This window comes from Xiphophorus maculatus, chromosome 22, assembly GCF_002775205.1.
Source record: "Xiphophorus maculatus strain JP 163 A chromosome 22, X_maculatus-5.0-male, whole genome shotgun sequence".
Taxonomy (NCBI): domain Eukaryota; kingdom Metazoa; phylum Chordata; class Actinopteri; order Cyprinodontiformes; family Poeciliidae; genus Xiphophorus; species Xiphophorus maculatus.
The window spans coordinates 11,431,133-11,450,441 of record NC_036464.1 but is presented as its reverse complement, the minus strand read 5'-3'; the positions used below and the strand labels follow the sequence as shown (position 1 = coordinate 11,450,441).

The following is a 19,309-nucleotide window of genomic DNA, read 5'->3' as shown; positions in this document are numbered from 1 at the left end:
TGTGAGCATGTTGAAGTTCTGTACACATACAAAAGTAATGTGCATTTTGTGCCAGGGAGCGTTAAAAAAGTGACAAATTACATAATTTTACTCGCTCAAAATAGGACTGAAAACCTACACAGTGCACACACTGCTTCCTTAATGCTGAAGTACATGGGAACGCCTCTACGGGCTTGGCTTATTCATGTTGTGCCAAGACTTCCCAGCATACACTGCTTCTGTAGCTGGCATAAAGCAGTGAGTGGGTTCAGTACAGTCACTGGGATCATACCTAAGAACGTTAGCAGGTTCCTTCTGGATTATGAATCACTTTGAAAATTCAAATTATCAGAGCATATCTTGGAACTTTAACATTAAGCTTTATTTGCTGGGTTTTAGTAAGCTGCAATAATGTTCTAACAACACTTTACCTCAAGCATTCAAAATATTATCCTATTTTTCTAAAGGACCTTCTGACCTATGGCTTAAGAAGTCAGCAAATTCACATCTCTCTAAGCTGAGGTTCAATGCAATGTGAGGTATTTGCTGACATGTTCCCCTTTTGAATATTTTAATGACAAAACACACATGAAAAGTCATTCTGCCCTTTCACAAACTAGGTGCTTTGCTTTAAAATGAGTAGGTTGTAATTATTAATGATGAGTGTTATAGCAGCAGACTATGCTCAATTCTGGTTTTTCAAAGAGATGAGGCACATCTAACCAGGTCACATCACACTGGCAGGCAGGAAGGATGAGCAAAAGCCATATCTTCTCTTTTAATGCTGTTTCACAGTGATTGTCAATGTAAAGACAATCACTGTCTTTACAGTGACTTAAGACTTAAGACTGTTCAAACAAAAACCCAGATTTGCTCAACCAAATCTATAAATTACCAAATTATATAATATTACTTGTTTTAAAATGGATTTCATTCAATTCCTATCGTAATTCAGACGTATTTTGAAATCAAAATGGCTAAAAATAATATGTGGTCTTGGTATATGTTAACTTTTGCTTTCATTCTCTATACAAAAATGATTCCATATTTTGAGAATCACATATTTATGTGTTAAAACCCAAGAACTGACTGAACTTGCAAAGTCTTATAGACATGACTGAAAGTCTGAAACCCCTCTCTAAATGGTCTCTTCTTTGTTAAGGTGCCATAGAACTATGCTTTGGACAATGTACACAGTTGACAGATGAGCTGCACAGCCTCTTATTAGACTGCGTGGTAGAGACAATGAAAAAAAAACAGACAAGAAGGAAGGAGCTTCTGTTCTGCTTATAGACATAATTCTTCAAATTAATAATGAAGCTAAGGCCTTTTCCTTTTCATCTATTTATTCCCTAATATATTCAGATTTAACAAAGCATTTTTTTTTTTACTTTATCTTTAAAGGACGTACAGCTTAACACAGTTGGTAAAAAGTAGCTGGGTTTTTGGCTAGTGGCTGCTCATGGAGCACCATGGAGGTGACTTTTGTGAGGTTATGAGGTGTGTTCAGTCTGCTGTGAATAATTCACATTCTTTGCTGCAGAGTTTTTATTGAGTGAGTCGTGACATTTTCCATTATTACGACTGTCCAGCTGTGTCTGAATACCTCGTGTTTGTTTCACAGAATAAAAAAGGTTAAAAGGCCTAGAATATGTTGCTAGCTAGGTAATACAAAACACAGAGGAAGAAGCCACTAAAGGTCAGCTGAACTGTGGGAGGAAACGTTTCCTACAAAAATGTGCCACATCAATGATAGTAATGAAAGAATCCCACCAGATTATTGATGGTTATCGGAGAAACATTACAGAGACGGACTGTGAGAAATGACAGGCTTTTGATTTTACTAACAGGTGATTTATTCTGTGTGGAATCAGTTCTCCTTTTCTGTCTTCCTGCATTAGAGCCACCATGGTTACTAATTATAGTGTCCAACACAGCAATTACTCACTTCCAAGTCACTATGTGCTTTCACGTCTATTGTTCCCTTTGAAATTATATATGACTAACTGTGAAAAGGGTTTTTAAGGCAATGCTTTTTTTCACAGAGATATAGTGGCAATGAGTACAAACATTGCACTGAACGAGAAATACGTGTGAATTTAACTGCCAATTTAACAGCCAATCCAAGGTTGTATGGGACCCCAAGCAGAATTTCATATCGGGGCCCACTTCCAGTTAAACATTTATTATATGCTCAGAGTCAAGGAGGATGGCCAAAGTTTGTTGTTTTGTTCACAGACAAAATGGGAGTTTAACCTTTGGAGGATGGAGGGAATGCATTTATTCAAATCTGTGGTAATATATTCTAGAAATACATTTTAAACATTGTCCGGCATTGTATCTATTGAAAAAAGGGAAAATACCTTGTGGTGTAAGAGTTATGATAACTCAACTTTTGTGGGGGTTCCATTCAACGAGTACTTTTGTTAAAAAATTCCTGCATGAATTCAAGGACTCTGAGGCCCTTAGGCCAGCAGGAGGTATTGAACAGTCACACAATATGCTCTTAACTTCAACTGGCTCTATCTCATGTTGTCTTACTGGTTACTTCAACACAAATGCTTCAGTAAATCTAGTAATCTAGACCAGTCAAACACATAGAGACATAGAGACCTCATAGGAGGTGGTTTAAAGATATTTCTTTCAGTCAGTTTTAATAGAAAACAACTGTGTATTTTCAAACTTCACTTGTAATCAATTGACATACATGTGCTGCTACTATTTTAAAATGATTTCCTAGAAATATTCCTCATTAATTTACATCACAAACGGTTGATCAGAAACACTTTGTTATTCCCTCGTGTCTGAAAAATCTTAGAATTTGAGTAATGTCAACAGCAGCTGTTGAGGCTCTTTGAAGTTGCATCGATTTGATCTGTCAAAACAGTAGGGAAGATGGCCTGTCTCATGCCTGCTTGGTGACTGGACTGGTCTACTTCTTGACAGAAGAGAGAGGTAATTTCCATCTTTTGGAGGAAATTGAGATGTTTACATTTTTCATGTGTGCTCTGAAGTGAATGACAGAGACAGCTTTCTATATGTCCTAACCTCAGCCCTGGTTTCCACCCCTTCCCCCCCGTATTCACCACTTTCACTCTTTTAATGAGACATTTCAAAAGTTGTTTGCCCTGTAGATACAAATTAAAGTAAATGTGGCCTCCAAAGCACTATGTCTTTGTAAACTTAAGAGATTTATTTTTCTTTTGTGTCAAACAAAAGAAAATGAAAGTTTAACTTGGCACCATTATCATATGGGTGCTTTCCTAGTTGGGTTTCTCTATGGTCAAGGCATTAGTGTCAGATGTGATACAATAACAATCATCTAACTTTAACCTAATGGTACGTATCCTCATTGTGCAGTTAATACATGTTGTCATTTAACCTAATTTGAAAGAGTATGCCACTCTCTGCAAATCACATGCATGCTCTAACTATAATGTAGATGCCTCTCCTCTGCAGGATGTAGCAAATGCTTTGAGATAATTGAGGCAGCACAGTATGGATGACATTCATATCATATCTAATGCACTTGACTGAGATTAATTTCGATGATCTACGCATCTTTGGAGACGAGCAAGGGCTTTGGCAGTGATGGGGTGGAAGTAATGGCTGTAGTCCGGGAGCAATGGAACATTTGGCAGTGACTTCTTACTCTATAGGTGGAAGCAGATCTGAACCGTCGTTGTTGCAGGCTGTTGACCTCTATCAGAGCACCTGCAGTGCAAGATTAGTAAGTAACGAGTCCCTGGTGAGAATACTAGCCTTCCTGCCAGAAGTTCGCCATGGGAGGCTGCTGTTGATTTTGGTGATACAGTAAATGCATAAAATAACAGCACCTTGATTGGAGCCAGATTCAGTCTTTTTTTTCCCTGCTTGTCTAATTAAGGATGCTGTGTAATGATGATCTACATGTTTTTTTTGTTTGTTTTTTTATATATATACTTACACTTTATAAACACGAGAAGGTAAACTAGGATTCACATTTACAATACAAATAACACTTTTTATGTCACATTACATACAAATCAAATACACTCACACAAACATTACCACATTATTGGTTTTATAGTGCATTCAAACTGTTATTACAACAACTGCTATTATGTTTGTGGAATAACCGAAAATAACCGTTTTTTTTTTCCTTTGGTGAGGAGGACCCTACTCTTCTTAGTAGTTTTTTAACACAGCCACAAAGGAAAGTGTTGGAGCATGGCTTGTTCAAGGTCAACAAACAGCATTTCAATTAGCTTTGAGTCCTGACTAGGCCACTCTAAAACCTTCATTTTGCTTTCATTCACCACAAAGAGGTGAACTTGGGTCACTGACCTTCTGCCTTACCAAAATTCACCTCATCTTAATGCAGGAAACTGCAAGATATGCTCTTTCAGGGGTATAGCAGCCCCAAACTAACACACTACCACTACAATGTTTTGGTATGAAGGTGAGATGGTTCATACTTTTTGGTATGAACTTGGTATGAAGGTGAGGTGGATATTGGTGAAGAAAGTATTTGTGTTCTCATTAGTCAGCAGTGGTTTTAACCTGGGAAATTTCACATGGGTATCACTTTTGCCCAGTCAATTATAACAGATAACAGATAAGTAGGGTTAGCGTTAGGGTTAGGTGGATGAACAGATGGATGGACGGACGGACAGACGACGGACGGATTGATTGATGGATGGATCGATCAAACTTAATTCTGGCAATAACCCAGCTGGAAGTTGACCATGACAACAAACCAAAAATAAATGTCAATTACAGTTAATTTATAATTTCAAAAGTTGTAACTACATTTCCACATGTGGTCAATTACTCAGGTATTCTATGGGTTATAATGATTTTTATTATCCAAAACATTTAGCTGTTGCAAAAAGGCACAAACTAAAAAATCTGTAAGAGGGTAAAACCTTTTCATAGCACTATATGCTTTACTCTTATTTTTCTATAGAAATAGATGTGTAACAGCCCATTACTATACAAACAGCATGCTTTTTAAAGCAGTGTTTAAAGGCAGCTGCATGATGTAGATGTGTAGTTACAGTTTTGGCCTGACCTGCAGAAGCTCAATGACAGAGAAACACAGAGAGAAGAATTTACAGGTCAGCAGGGCTCACAGCTGAGACTTTATGGCAGGATTTTACACCCTTTGTGATTTTACAAGCCAGCAGAAGACTCATTAACCCTTTGCAGAACAAAGTAGAATAGGTTATTCTCCCCCTTTCTACACACATTCACATTGAGGAAAATCAGAGAGGCATGCTTTTGACACCTGTATTACACTACGAGGTAACACGTTTGCCCAGAGCACAAGGCAATTAATCTTGTCAATGTCAAGTGCATTGGGAGAGGGGATGAAACAAAGATTTGACCTGATTGGCTATGAAAAGGTCTCTCATTTGGGCCCTGTTGGGAGAGCAGAGGGTTACAGGGGAAAGCGTTTGGCACATGCAAGGACAGATGCACAAAGCTTTGATTTATCTGTCTGACTCTCGTCCCTCCCAGTGAGACAGAATTTTGCTACATCTATGAGTGTCCAGAATAAACATGCATTAATTGGCCAATTAATTACAGGGATGAATACAGAAGGCAAGACTTTAATTGGGCCACTTTGATTGCACCTTGGTTTGTGGCTTTTCTATATTTTCTGTGTATTTATGTTTGTGTGTGTGACTAAGTTGATGTGTGTTAGTTTAGGTGTGAAAAACTGATGCTCAACAAGGGGTAATGTAGGTCAACCCACCCTTTGAGTATTACATAGACCTGTTGTAGCTAGCCCAAACACAGCCCCTCACTCACACATCTACAGTCATTTTTCACGAGATAATTTTACCACATAAGCACGCAATGTATGGATTTGTCAGAATCCCATGTCAAACATGATAGGGTAAGCAAAACTGATTTTGAAATGTGCTGATATGTAAGAAATGGCCAAAGTTTTAATCAATCAGAACTAAGTTACCCTAAGCTGTTGAAAAATGCACAAAGAATACTCAAGAAGTAGTTAAATATATATTCCGAGGAAGAAATAAGTAAATAACATGCAAGTTATTGTAAGTAAGTGGGATGTAAGTAATATGCATGTATAATAACTTGTAAGTAAATTGGAATAGATAAGTAGATAGGAAAGCTGCCGTGTAGATCCAACCCGGCCCGAACTCGTAGACATTTTGTCCAGACCCAATCCGACCAGATTAATTCATTTTAATTAGAGGCATGAGTCCAAAATAAACCCAACATATCATTTTAATTAAGATTTTACTGCTTTTGTTCTTAGACCATTTTGTCGCTTGTTGTAACCGCAGGGTGAGTCAAGTGCAAATCATCTGGGATGTGAGATTGATAGGAGCAGAGCAGGGCGGGACCGCTTGCGTATTTATTGTGCAGTGTGCTGTGCTTAGTCTAATTAACTTCTGCACCTTACTTTTTTTTCTTTCCTCAACAGGGTAAGCTGCCTACTCCCGCCTACTTAGTAGGTAGATTAATACGACTTTATATCATGCATTTTTGTCCAATTTTCTCTGTGCAAGATGGATTACAGGCTTATTAAACATGGCACAGAAGCCTGACTTGAGCCCACATCAAGCAAATAACGTTAAATAGCGTTAAATAACATCGGACCCGACCCGGCCTAATTTTGGGTCATACCTGTAAATTCTAAACCTAAAATAGATAAAACATAAATTGGTAGTACATGAGTAAGTAATGCGCAATTAGGTAAATAAGCATACATGGAAGGAAGGAAGGAAAGAAGGAAGCAACTGATGGAGGGAGAGTAAGAGAGACAGTAAGAAAATGAGAAACGATTAATGAACTGGTGAGAAAATAATAAAAACATAAAACATAAATAGCTAAAGAAGCACGTAATACCAAGTAATAAAAAGGGGAAAGTTGCACTTGAGCAAGTCCTTAAACAATAACAAATAGAATGCGTCTATATAAAATGCAGAATATAATTAACAACGTGTCTGGGAACCCCACAAGTTTTATGTTTACCATTTTTTTCTAAACAGCTTTAAAGCTGCCAAGGTCAGATCTATCAGAGAGTCATGTGTCAAACACGGTCTGGTAAGCAAAACTGATTTAATGAAATATGTCAACATGCAGGAGGTGACTAGGCACAATTTTACTCATTCAAACTGTAGAACCTCAATGGCTTCAAGCTGTTAGGAAAGCACAAGCAATACTTTCAGTCACTCTAAAGAGAATCCATGGTTTTAAAATGTGAATACCTTCAAACAGACATTTTTGATCCTTGATGCTTTGATTGGAGCGAACCCCAAGTAAGCTCAGTCTGTCAGTCGTTTTCCCCCAAGTCAGTCAAGGGAGAGAGGAAGACACGAAAAGCTGAGTGTTGCATGGGAATAGGAAGCTGGATTGGGGGGAGAAGTAGCCCTGAACGCTGCAGAGCACAGAGGCGTGGTAGTGGGAGGCTGCATCACTTACAGCCCTGTTACAGCCTACCATCCATATTCTGATTTTTCACACTGTCATCCTGCCCTGCAACCAATTTAAATACATCCATCTGTGTCCACTTTAATGGAATGTAAGGGAGCAATGCATTGGTACTGACCTGATATCATACATATGGTGCTGTATTGGACCTTTTTGTAATCTGTTTTGCTTGGTTATATGAAGCGTGAGACTTGCTGTGGACCACAGAATACATAGAGCGAGCACCCTGTGGATCCCTGACCTTAAATATTTGGTTTGTAATATGAATCAGGGTTTATTCAAAGTGCATTTTCTCTTCAGTTGTTAGATATTGTGGACATAAAACACTCTGTATTTGTAAACACAGGATGGGAGCAATCTGGTGTGTATGAATAGTATGGCCAAAAGTCCAGATGAGACTGTAAAACTGTGAAACAGCCAAGACTAATAACAGCATCCGTTTGGGAATGTGAACATTGAAAATGCCTCGCTGACCCAGTGAGGAGTCAATGCAATAGGCAACCAGCTTGCACTGAAACACTATGAAACGCTGTGCAGACATTCAGCTGATGGGTGGGTATTGAGCTCATAGTTAAATATAGATTTATCATCACTTCCTCACCACATAAAGATGCAAATTCATACAGTAAAGCAGCCTTCTTTCCACTCCTTAGGAGACGTTAAAGTCAATGAGCTCTTAAAACTCATGGCTGAGGATGTGGTAGAAACGTGGCTGTTGTAAAGAGCTGTATTCAGGCTCCCTTAGGACCTGTGTGGCTCAGTTTCTACAGACATCTACTGTCTGCGCTTCCTGTGTTTGCCTTTGGCTTCGGTGTTTGCACACTGTGTACTAGTTATTAGCAGGAGGTTTGCTGAAAATGCTCTGTAATGATTATTTTAACCAGCACTATGCTGCATTTTGTCGCTGTTTACCCTTGTACTATCACCTCTGTCCCCTGCTATTTTGTGATGGCTGAAAAGACATGTAATGCTGAATGGGAATTATTTTCTCACTTTCATACAGCTTCTTGTCTTGTGTTTGTTTTCTTCTTCTTATCTTTGTAGGCCCTCAAAAAAATCTCCTTTACAGTATTCAGTCTTTAATTGCCAGACTGCCTAATTAGGGATGTTACCCAACACACATCATACATTCATGCATTGAGGACATCCATCCTCTCTCAAAGAGAGCCTACAGTCTCATCACTGGCTTTATACCCTCCCATGCACAAGATTTGTGATGAAACCAGTTTGCCATCTAGTGGCTCTTGTGCAAATAACTATTTTGTTGTACAGGGTCCGTGATTGAGTCTCTGTGAGGGGGAGCCTTCATGGAAAGCTTCAGCCAAGGGACTATAGGTGCAATCTTGGCCAGCTGAGCTGTGTCTTAAGTCGGCTGCAGTGTCAGGCATCTCTTTATACTTCCTTGAATATTTAGATGGCTGGGAGTTAAAGAGCGCATTGTGTGCCAGTCAGAATGGTGAAAAATGCTAAGCTGCATTTGAGACCCTGCCAGGCAGCTGTCGGCTTTGCCGTTCTCTTCCTGCCCCGGCCGCTCCTCTTAACCCTCAGTAAACAACTGGAACAAATCCTATTTCATTGCGGCTTTTACCAAGTGTGAGGGATCTCTGCAAGCTCCAGTGCCCAGGCTTTTTCTAAGATTGTGCAGTGTCCTAAGATGGCATTTAGGGAACATACTCAGAAGTTGGAAATTTGCACTGTATGCCCCTAATTGTGTCTTTAATAACAAACAGGTGCAGTCGTGCTCTGTGTAGTGCATTTTGTGCCATTTCAAGCAATTGGTATGATCTATATTTACCTCAGAAGCACTGATAACAAATTTTTAAAAATGGCTTTGGTGAACATTTTGACAATGCACACAATGCTGGACTGTATAAACTTAGTCCTTTCACTAACTAATTATTAATTTATCATCATTAATGCCTAGACTGATTACAATGTACACACAAAAAACACTGCTGGGTTATTATTTAACCCAAATGGTTGGTCTTTTATTATGGAACGGAGGTTGGGTAAATTCAAACATACATTGAGCCAAAAAAATGTTTGCACAGCTTATTCTTTTTAACAGTCAGTTTTAAATACCCAACCAACTAGTCAGATGTTAGTGAACACCTTGTACAAGAAGAAATAGAAAATAGTAACATAGTAAAGTTATGCTGAAAAGTAATCTTAATTTCAGGAATTTGTGTGACTTGAGTTCACACTAAATGAGTTTACTTGTCATAACAATAGCCTTTTACTTGCTACATTGTTACTGTTCATGCAAACTAGTGCTAGGTTTAAACATTCACATGGGCAATATTTTATACAGGGAATGTATATTTTATTGAGTGTGTGTTGTTATTCTCAATTACTTAATTGAGTCTGATAAGACTTTTGTCTTATCAGACATGTTGTGAATAATGTCAATATTTTTTCAGTCCGATTATTTCTCATATAAAACAAATAATAAAAAAATATATTAATTTGAATCAAAATATTGGTTGTTGGTTATCTATGTCATGTCCTTTTCTTGCTAGTCCACTCTTTGGTAGTCTCAATGTTATACATTAGCAAATTTGACTCATTTTTGGGTGGACAATTTAGCTTACTGATGGTAATACTTGCTTGTGTTTCGATCATTACTCCAGCTCTGGCTCTGATGAACAGTTTTTTTTTATTTTATTTCTTAACTCCAAAAATTAGCTTTTTTCAGGAGCTGAAAGTAGTTTTATGGAGACAATCAATCTGTCAATATCTTGTGACCACTATTCTTTTAAAACTAGAGTTTAGTTTTTGATCTGCCTTACTTAAGAAAAAAAGCTGCAAAATATTGATTGTCAACATTAATTAGCACCACACTCACACTTTCTTTAATCTTCCCAATGTTTGTTTTAACGTTAACCTTCTTAAATTTTAAGTAGGTCATTGCAGTTAACTCTTAAAAAATACTATTTCAGAAGCCATTTTTACTCACTGCCAGTCTTTTAACATATCCAGATAGTGTTATCTGTGCAGTGCTTTACTATTTACAGCTTGTGTATATTATGCAGAAACAGGCTGACAGCAATTTTATTTAAAACAGCAGCAGTCAACGAAAAATATGATATTAAAGCATTTTTTGAGGGTATACTGTAATAAATTTTGTGTTTAATGTAGTTAGTGTACTGCACTGCCATCCTCTAGAAAATTTAAACTGTATATAATTCACTTGATGAGACATTAGATTCACACACTGATGTGGCACCAAGCTTGTGCTCTGGCAGAAGAGAGCCAATGAGATTGTTTATGGGACTTGTTAAAAGCTGGTTCAAAACTTGTTAAAAACTTGATAAAAGCCCTAGTCCTGGTTAAGAACTGAACACATTTTGCACATTTTTGTATGATGTAACTGGTAACATCAACACTGACATTGCCTGAAATGAAAATAATAGTTTTTGTCTCTGTTTTTCCTGAAATCATTCTGTTTCTAGTCAGCTATTACTGGTTAGGATGCTGTCTTGAATTGGTTGTTCGTGTGTAAAACTGCAGCAAATGGTCCCAAGTTTTCACTGGGAACAGTGGCTCTGACCAAAGCCCAAAGAAGATTTGAAGCATCTGTAATGTATGTTTTAGATTTTCAGCCTCTTATAGTTTTGGAGCTAGCAAACATTTTAAACAGGGAGTAAACATTTGGACAGGCTGTGCAGTGGCAGCCGGTCTCTGTGTTTGTGCCTATTTTTGAGGGTTAAAAAATAAGTTCACATTTCTATTGCTTACATGTCTATATTTGAAGTTCAGTGTCTTTTGTAGCACAAGTAAGGAGTTATGACTTATTTGTCTCTCTGTAACATTATATCTGCTTTTGTTATATCAAAACATATTTCTTAGTCATTATATTGAAGTCCAAAATAATGTGAAACGTTTACCACTTTAATTGTTACATATACTGTATTTTTTATCAAAGAAATACAGCAGCTGCTTATGAAGTAAGCAGTTATTTTTATAAACCCAGCACAAGAGTTCCACAAAAAGGCTCAGGTGGCTTTAAAATATGTCCCTGAAGGCAGGCAGGACTCGGTTCACTCAGAAAAATAGGGTGGCATATAGGTTTTTCAGTCGGGAAAAGAGCATATCTCCCAGAACACAAAGTCCAATTTTTGTTTTAGTGTCAGTAATTTGGCTTTCTGGAGGACACAAGCAGTTCAGCATAACATTTTGATGGGACTCAAATAGATCTCTCAAAGCAACATTTAGGAAAATCATTGCAAGTGTAGAATAATTATTGGGTTTTCTGGTATGCATTAGGGGTGAACATGGCCCTGTAGTGATCATTTCTCTGTGGCTCCTTTAGTTCTTGTGCTCACCCCAGTTGATAAGGTAATTTATCAGAATTAAATGGGTTTTAGTGATGCATCCGTCTCAGTGCTTCACATGAGAATTCCGTCCTCTGTTATGTTGTACTGCACCCAGCATGGATTGTACGATATGGAAAGTCTCAGGGAACATGTTGACATTTGGGATAAGGATTGGGAAGTCACCATAAAGGAGTGCCTCTGCTGTGTGTCACCGTTGCTGTTGACTTTGCACTCAGATTGAGGCTTGTGTTGCAGGACTGAGCAGAGCCCCATGGCTGCCGTCTCCTTTATACTTTTCAATTCACCGCTGAGCTGGAGCCAAAGACTCGGATCCGTGTGGATTACACTGGAAGTTCAAACTCCCCGTCAGTTTACATGAGGCTGCTTTACTTTCTGCTCGGATCTGTGCCAACTGTAGCTTTAGCTTGCACTGTAATTGAATTAATTCTTGTGATCTGCATTTTCACTTTGGTTTGCAGGTTTTTATAGTGGAACAGATAAGTACTTTGTGAGAATGTGTGATTTAATTTTGATTTACGTAGACAGCTACTTCTGAAACTCTGACTCTTCCACTTTTCCCTCTTCCACAATCCCTCCACCTTTCTCCAACTCTCTTCCATCTCTTCAGCAATCATGTCCTTCCTTGCTTTTCTCCATCTCAACCTCCATCTAATCTACTGCAGTGACCTGAAGGAGGGCTTCACACTGCAGCGCTCAAATAATAATCAAGCACTAGGATGTTGTCAAATTTATAGGACACTGAGCGTTGCATGGCAACAGAGATTGTCAGGGTGATTCAACAGACACTGGAGGTTGGGTGAAGAAAGAAAAAGGCTAAATGACAGAAAACAGGGGAAGGTAGGTGAGGTAACAAGAAAAACAGCAGACAGGAGAGAAGAAGGAAATCAGAATTTTAAAAAACAATCACATTCACAGAAGGAGTGATTAATAACTGAACAAAAAGCACATAATGAAATAAAGTTGAAGTTGTCTTTGCCATAAAATGACTCATAGACGGAAACTTCTTCCCTGTGGTAATGCGTGCTTTACCTTTATGTCAAGTTTACTACAACCCCATGGATATTTTTACTTTGAAATTTTACACAAATGGAAAAATCTAATTTCTGATTAATTTCATTCTGACTCATTTCTTTATTTCAGAACTATCACACTGTCTGTTTTGAATCTTTTGATCATTGTAATGAAAATCAAATTTCATTTTTTATTTTATTTTTCATCCTTGTTGCCTAGTGACTGCAGCACTTTTCACCTTTCTTGAGACTTTCTGGTCATCATAAAAATAGTAATAGGTAAGCAAGTAAATAAATATACAAATAAGTAGTAAATTGACAAGCGGTTTTACATGAATGATAAAATATGTGATAAGTTATGAGTAAGAATATACATAAATAGGTAAGTAATTAAATAATATGGCAGTTAAGATAAGGAGTACATTAGTAAACATCTGGTACGTAAATAATAACTAAGTGTATATTTTGGAATGAGGATGTCTGTTAAACAGAATTTAATAAAAAATTGTAAGTGAATAAAAAAATACTAAAGATCATTTGATTAATTATATGTACAATAACTAAAGGTACAAGTACAAATAGATAATGTAAGTTAATCAAATTATGCTCTTCAAGTTCTTAAAAACACAAACTAGTGAAACACCTCTATATCAGGCAAGAACAACCTACATGTATGTCCTTTGGGCACTATTGGTTCTTGAGGCAAACTGCTGCGCTGAGCATCTTCTAATAATACGTTGTTGTTCCTTTCTTGACTATCTCAAAAGTCTGGATCTGTTTTGTCTACTTAAAGGTAACTATCCTTCTGCGTCACTGCCAGTTGTTTCAGTTTGGACAATCTGCTGAGTGCAAATAGCGATGACAGCTTGAAGCCCAATTTTTTTCTTCTCACCGTGTGCTCAGATTTATTTGAGATAATGTGCTACCTGGGGATCTCCTTGTCAGTCTTACTCCAGTAGATTGCATTATGTTGAAAATTATTCTCTGAGATGAGTCCAAAAATATTGAAATATTGTCTCATGTTCATCATATGAACATGAGATGAAGAGAAAGAAACAGCCAAATGCAAATTTGTAAATAAGATAAACACAACAAGCAGCCACAGCAATTTTACAACTAGTCCACAATGTTGTTAGGTGGTACAAAGATTTGGATTATCTACTGTAGTTCAACGCGTTAGTTCTAATTTGTCTTTAGTTAACTGATGGTCAAGTAAACCAATATAAATTCTTTATAAAATATTTTTGTCTTTTTAACACTTTCCAGGTGTACAAGTCAATCTTTTTTAAAGAGGGATATGCAAGGAAATAGCTAACAACCCCCAAAATCCTCATTAAGAACCAAAGAAATTCAAATGTTCTCAAAAATGTAAGTAAGTTTCATAACGGTGAACCTTCGCTATTGATCTCAGTCCTCTTGATGAGAAATGGAGTACCACTTGTTCTTGTGATTGTATGTAAATAAATGAACATAAAATCAGTGTGTACTTTGGTGTTAAAAGAGATTTTAAGGGCAAGTGTTGGTAAATAATTCTGGAAATTGCATAATTCATGACCTACTTAGAATAATAGTCCATGAAATATTCATCAGGTAAATTACTTATGTGCCTACTCTGGTTTTGTTTTTTTGTTCAGAGGAGGAAAGGGCAGCAGTGGGGAATGAAGCAAGAAGACATTGTTTTCTGCTTCCTTTTCTCAACTATAGCAATGACTCAGAGCCTACCTGTTAATTATCACTGAAAGATGAAAAATCAAATAGTGTCTTGCCATTATCATATCTTTTGAGAAAAAGACCTTGAACACAAAAAATTCTGTCTTAATGCGCATGTTACACCCACATGCATAAGCACCTACTGACTGAACACTGGCTTCCCGTTCTGACAGCTTTTTCGCCACAAACAGAGCAAAGCCTTCAAAGGGGCTACTCAGGTGTTTTATAATTGCAGCCATATGAAGTAAAAAGATTACACGGTTTAAAGATGCTGCTTCTACACATCAAGGCAATTTGACTTCTACAAGCACTTCACCCATTCGTGTTCACATTAAAGCCTCCATACTGAGGCATTAGAGGTGCATTAACACCACTGATCAAAAGATGGTGGTCAGGGCTTTGTTGGTACATCAAACAGCAGGAGAAAGAGGAAAGGAGGTAATTTCAGAGAGAAGTCACACATGGTCTGTGTTGTGTTGTTATTAGGGTTAATATTTGCATTACTACACCTTGCTTTCTTCCTTTGCCATAATCCAGGTATCTCTGGACTACAAACATAAAAGTACACATGCAGCCTAGGAACTTGAGCACACATGCAAACAGATGATTAAAAGAAGTAGCTTTCGCTGAGGAGAAATTCCTTCCCTCGTCTTTGTTGCAGGCAATCGTACATGTCAAGTTTGACCCAGTTAATCAAAGTGTGCATATGGAGTGTCAGAGGAAAGATTCGGGGGCGTCACTTTTTGATTCTCAACTTTTCTTTCAGCAGCCAGAAAGCTTAGCTTTTCACAGATCCACACTGCAGCTAACTCTGCAGAGGAAAGAAGTGTTTTTGCGTCACTCGCAATAACACATACAGTAGCAGAGAAACACAGATGATGAAACCCATACTAGAAAGAGGTAATGGCATTTAGCCCCGGTAAAGGCCTGTGTGGTGCATCAGGCTTTTCCCATTCATTTGTTTAGTGGATTGATTCTGGTTGCAGTTAATTTTGCAAACTTCTTGCCATCTAAAGTTCCTGGAACCTCTCCTGTCTGATCCAACTATTCTCTGCTCCTGCAGAGCTGTGCAGAAATACACGGAGAGTTATCTTTGCACATGCACACAATCTGTTGATGTAACCACTCACTTGGCTTCACTTCAGATTTACACCACAAATTTTTTGTTGTATTATTCTTACTATTTCACGGTTTCCAAGTTCTCAAAAAAACTGATAGAAATGACTTCTTCCAAACATTGCTTTGTGATAATATGCAGCATTATTTGGCTTGTCCTGTTTGCTCCTCAGGTTGATTGATACACTGAGAGAATCACGCAGCTGGAAAGGAGGCAGTAAACCAAACGAGAGAACAAAGAGTAGTGGGCCACACGGGGTGCAGCAATTAAGCTGTTTTCTTGTTCTTAATTAAAAGTGAATTAGAGACTGCGACAGGAGTTGCTGCCTAGCCTTATTTGCTGGCAGCTTCCATCTCTTGCTGCACCTGTTGTCGTACATCCACTCATCCTTTACTCATCCTGTTTTTTTCTGTTTCTTTTCTCTATCCTCCTCAGGGACGGAGAGGAAAGCCGGGGGAGCCTGGACCAAGAGGCCCACCTGTAAGTGATCACTGTAACAGACCTCTGATACCTTCACAGAATAAATTGATTTATAATTATCTAAAAATACATACAAGTGAATTACATTTATTAAATAATTGAAATTTTAGCAGTATGAAAGGGGCTTAACACAAAAACAAGCAAGTGTATTTTATACTCTTGTATCATTTTACTTACATTTAACACTTAGGTTGGTCAGTTACATTGAATGCCAATAATTCACATTAAAGCTTGTGGTTGTGATGTTGCAACATCACATTCAAGAGGTATGAACATTTCTTCAATGTGTTGCAGCAATATGGCAAAGTGACAAAAGAAATGAAAATAAACTCGTGCAAATTCTCTGTGCACGGTTAAAAACATGTGTTAAGTCTTTCCATGCATGGACAGTATCGATCTGTTTCAAAATTTACTGCACAGGCGAGTCTTTGCACAAACCCCTAAAGGTATTTTAAGGTAGCACTTGAATGTGTTTGTATTGATGAGTAGTGCAAGTGTGTCTCATAGACCCATTGAGTCTTTGAGTTATGGTCCTTTCCTCAGGTGTCCAAACCAATCTCAGACGGGGTGTGTGTGTGTTGGGGGGGGGGGGGGGGCTGTGGCGTGTGTGGGGGTGTGTGTGCTTGTGTGGTAACCCACTGACTAAAGGGCACAAACAACAGTGAGCATTAGAGGAGACAGCTTGTCAGACTCTTACCTGCTGATGTCAGAACAAACAGGAAAGTCTAGCTATTGTGTAGCGCAGATACATTGAGTGTGCAATTACTTTCAAGCACGACTGCCTTGATTGCACTATCAGGACACTATTAGGGGTTGTCTTTATTTCATTGAGAAATAAAGAGACACTGTTCTGATTTTACTGTCAATGTTCCAGTTGAGTTGTTTTGGGTATAATTGAGCTACTGAATAGTAAATCTTTAAAGCATAACTGAGAGTGTCACCTATACTTACTTAATAAATCTTATACTTTTTGGACACAGAGTTGTGGGAGATTAAAATGACAGAACAGAGGTGTGACATTTCTAAATGGCAATGTCCTCATAAGACCCTCTGCATGTGCCAGATTAACTTCCATCCACTGGTATTGGCATTTTATTATCATCACCTGTTTTGCTGAGGTTGATCTCAGGGGTGAAATCTTGTATTCAAAACACACTACGGGGCATCACTCTGCTTTGTCCAGTGGCAGCAGGACATTGAGGGCATTCAAATGGGGTCAGTGGTTAGCTTTCAATGTCAAATTAGCATAATATAACAACCATGGTGTGTGTCAGAAGTGCATGACTAAGCCACAATCCAAATTTACCTGCAGATGACCAAGGTCCAGTTGTGTTATTATTTGACTTAATACTAGTGCAAAGGTTAGAAAATATAATGTCACAGAAAATCAACTGCAAAGTGGATTACTACCAACTAAATTTGTAATTTAGAATAACAACTTTCTGCTATCCATTAGATCATTCAAGTAATTATCCTTTGTGGGGGTTTTTTCCTCCAGGGTCCTTCAGAAGCCGTGGAGGGAGCAAGTGTCAAGGTAATATCTAAAATTTTATCACAAAACAAACTTATTCCATTTAAAGTTGTTATTAATGATGATATCTGGACATTTTGCAAATTATGTGATGGGTCCTAAAAATTAAGTTGTGTACATACATCTAAAACCAGTGTAGGTGGGAAATTCACCTACTCTCTATAAAAAGACTGATACCAATTTTTCTGATGGTGTGACATTTAATTAGAATTAACTTTCAATGTTTTAGGTATATTAGAATTACTATAATATGTTTTACTAGATAGTAAATTAATAAGTGGGAGAGAAGTTTAACAACTTTATTCAAAGTCAGATACATTTATTTTCTTTATATGTGGAATAGCATTTCCTTTTAAACTGCATGACTTTGGTTAAATATTCGCAAACTTCTCACAGTAGCTTATTGGAAAGTTGTCCTCCTGATAGAACTGCTGTGTCCAAGTCAGGTTATACATTTGCTGGCATTCTGCTCTGCCAATACATTTTATGTGGAATTTAGAACAGCACTTTTTGATAGCCACTACAAAACATTGACTTTTTCTTTTGAAAACCACTTTATAGCCAATTTGCTTGTGTGCTTAGGACCATTGTCCATTTGGAAGACCCATTTGTGCCTGATCTTTAATGTCCTTTCTGATGTCTTGAGATGTTACCTTAGTTTTTGTTTATCGTTTTGTTTTTGTTTTTGTTTTTTTCCATACTGTTCTTTCCTCATGGTGCTATGTATTTTGTGAAGTGCACTGGGTCACCCACACAACATGATGTTGTCACACCTGTACTTCACAGTCTGGATAGTGTTCAAACGCTTACAAGCTTCCCACTTCTTATCCAAATTCAATGATTCTCACTGTGTCCAAGCACCTCTATTGTAGCCCCATCAGAACACAAGACAAGTCTACAAAAATTAAGTTCCTTGATCTCATTGCATTCTTTTCTTTGTTGTATAATGTTGATATGTGCATATTTCTTATCAAGACATGTTCGTTTCTGGGACACGGACCCTGTTTCTTTCCTGAATGGTGTGATGGCTGATGGCTGCATACAAGCTGTACACTTGTTGCCCTTCTAAGCCAGCACAGACAAGCCAGATGTATGTAAAAGGATAGCAGAAGGATCTCTTTTGTCCATGACTGACACCTTTTTGGGTTAATAGTCAGGAACAGATCTCCCTCGTCAGAAATGGCACCGCTCAGTGAGTCGAAGCGTATCTGCTGCAAGTTAAATAGCTGCTCCCAGCCTGTGTGCCTCCTGCAGTACAGCACAGCATGACTCAGTGCTCACACTCCAAACTGACAGATGGCCATTACATACCGTACTTTTGCAAAAAAAAAAAGGTCTGCAATCATTTTCATGATGCCCAGGGGTGATTTGGCTCACCAGCAGCACATGAGATATGGATTGTAAGATTTAAAAATAATAAACACAAAAACGCTCAGATATGCCCCTCTGTCAGGGTCCTTACAAATTTTCTTGCAACACGCTATCTTCACCGATCCACCTACAAACCACTCGCTGCCCACCAAGCCTCCAGTGGCAAATACTTGTGATCACTCTGAGAGTGGAAGCCATTGTGTAGTGGACAACCTCTTGACCACTCCTACTCATCAGGTGTGTGGATTCATCACTCATTCCTGGAAAGTGTAAACTGGCTAACATTGACAACGATGATTGTCATTAAAAAGAGAAAATTAAA

At 38.0% G+C, this 19,309-nt stretch overlaps 1 protein-coding gene across 3 annotated transcripts in view; it reads left to right on the top strand.

Moving 5' to 3' along the window:
- Window positions 1-19,309, top strand: part of col19a1 (collagen type XIX alpha 1 chain) — a 127,074-nt gene that overhangs the window by 46,680 nt on the left and 61,085 nt on the right. For all 3 annotated transcript variants that reach the window (XM_023328031.1, XM_023328030.1, XM_023328032.1), the window contains exons 13-14: window positions 16,041-16,085; window positions 17,584-17,619. In XM_023328031.1, coding sequence (XP_023183799.1) covers window positions 16,041-16,085; window positions 17,584-17,619 — 81 coding nt within the window. The remainder of the gene's footprint in view (window positions 1-16,040; window positions 16,086-17,583; window positions 17,620-19,309) is intronic.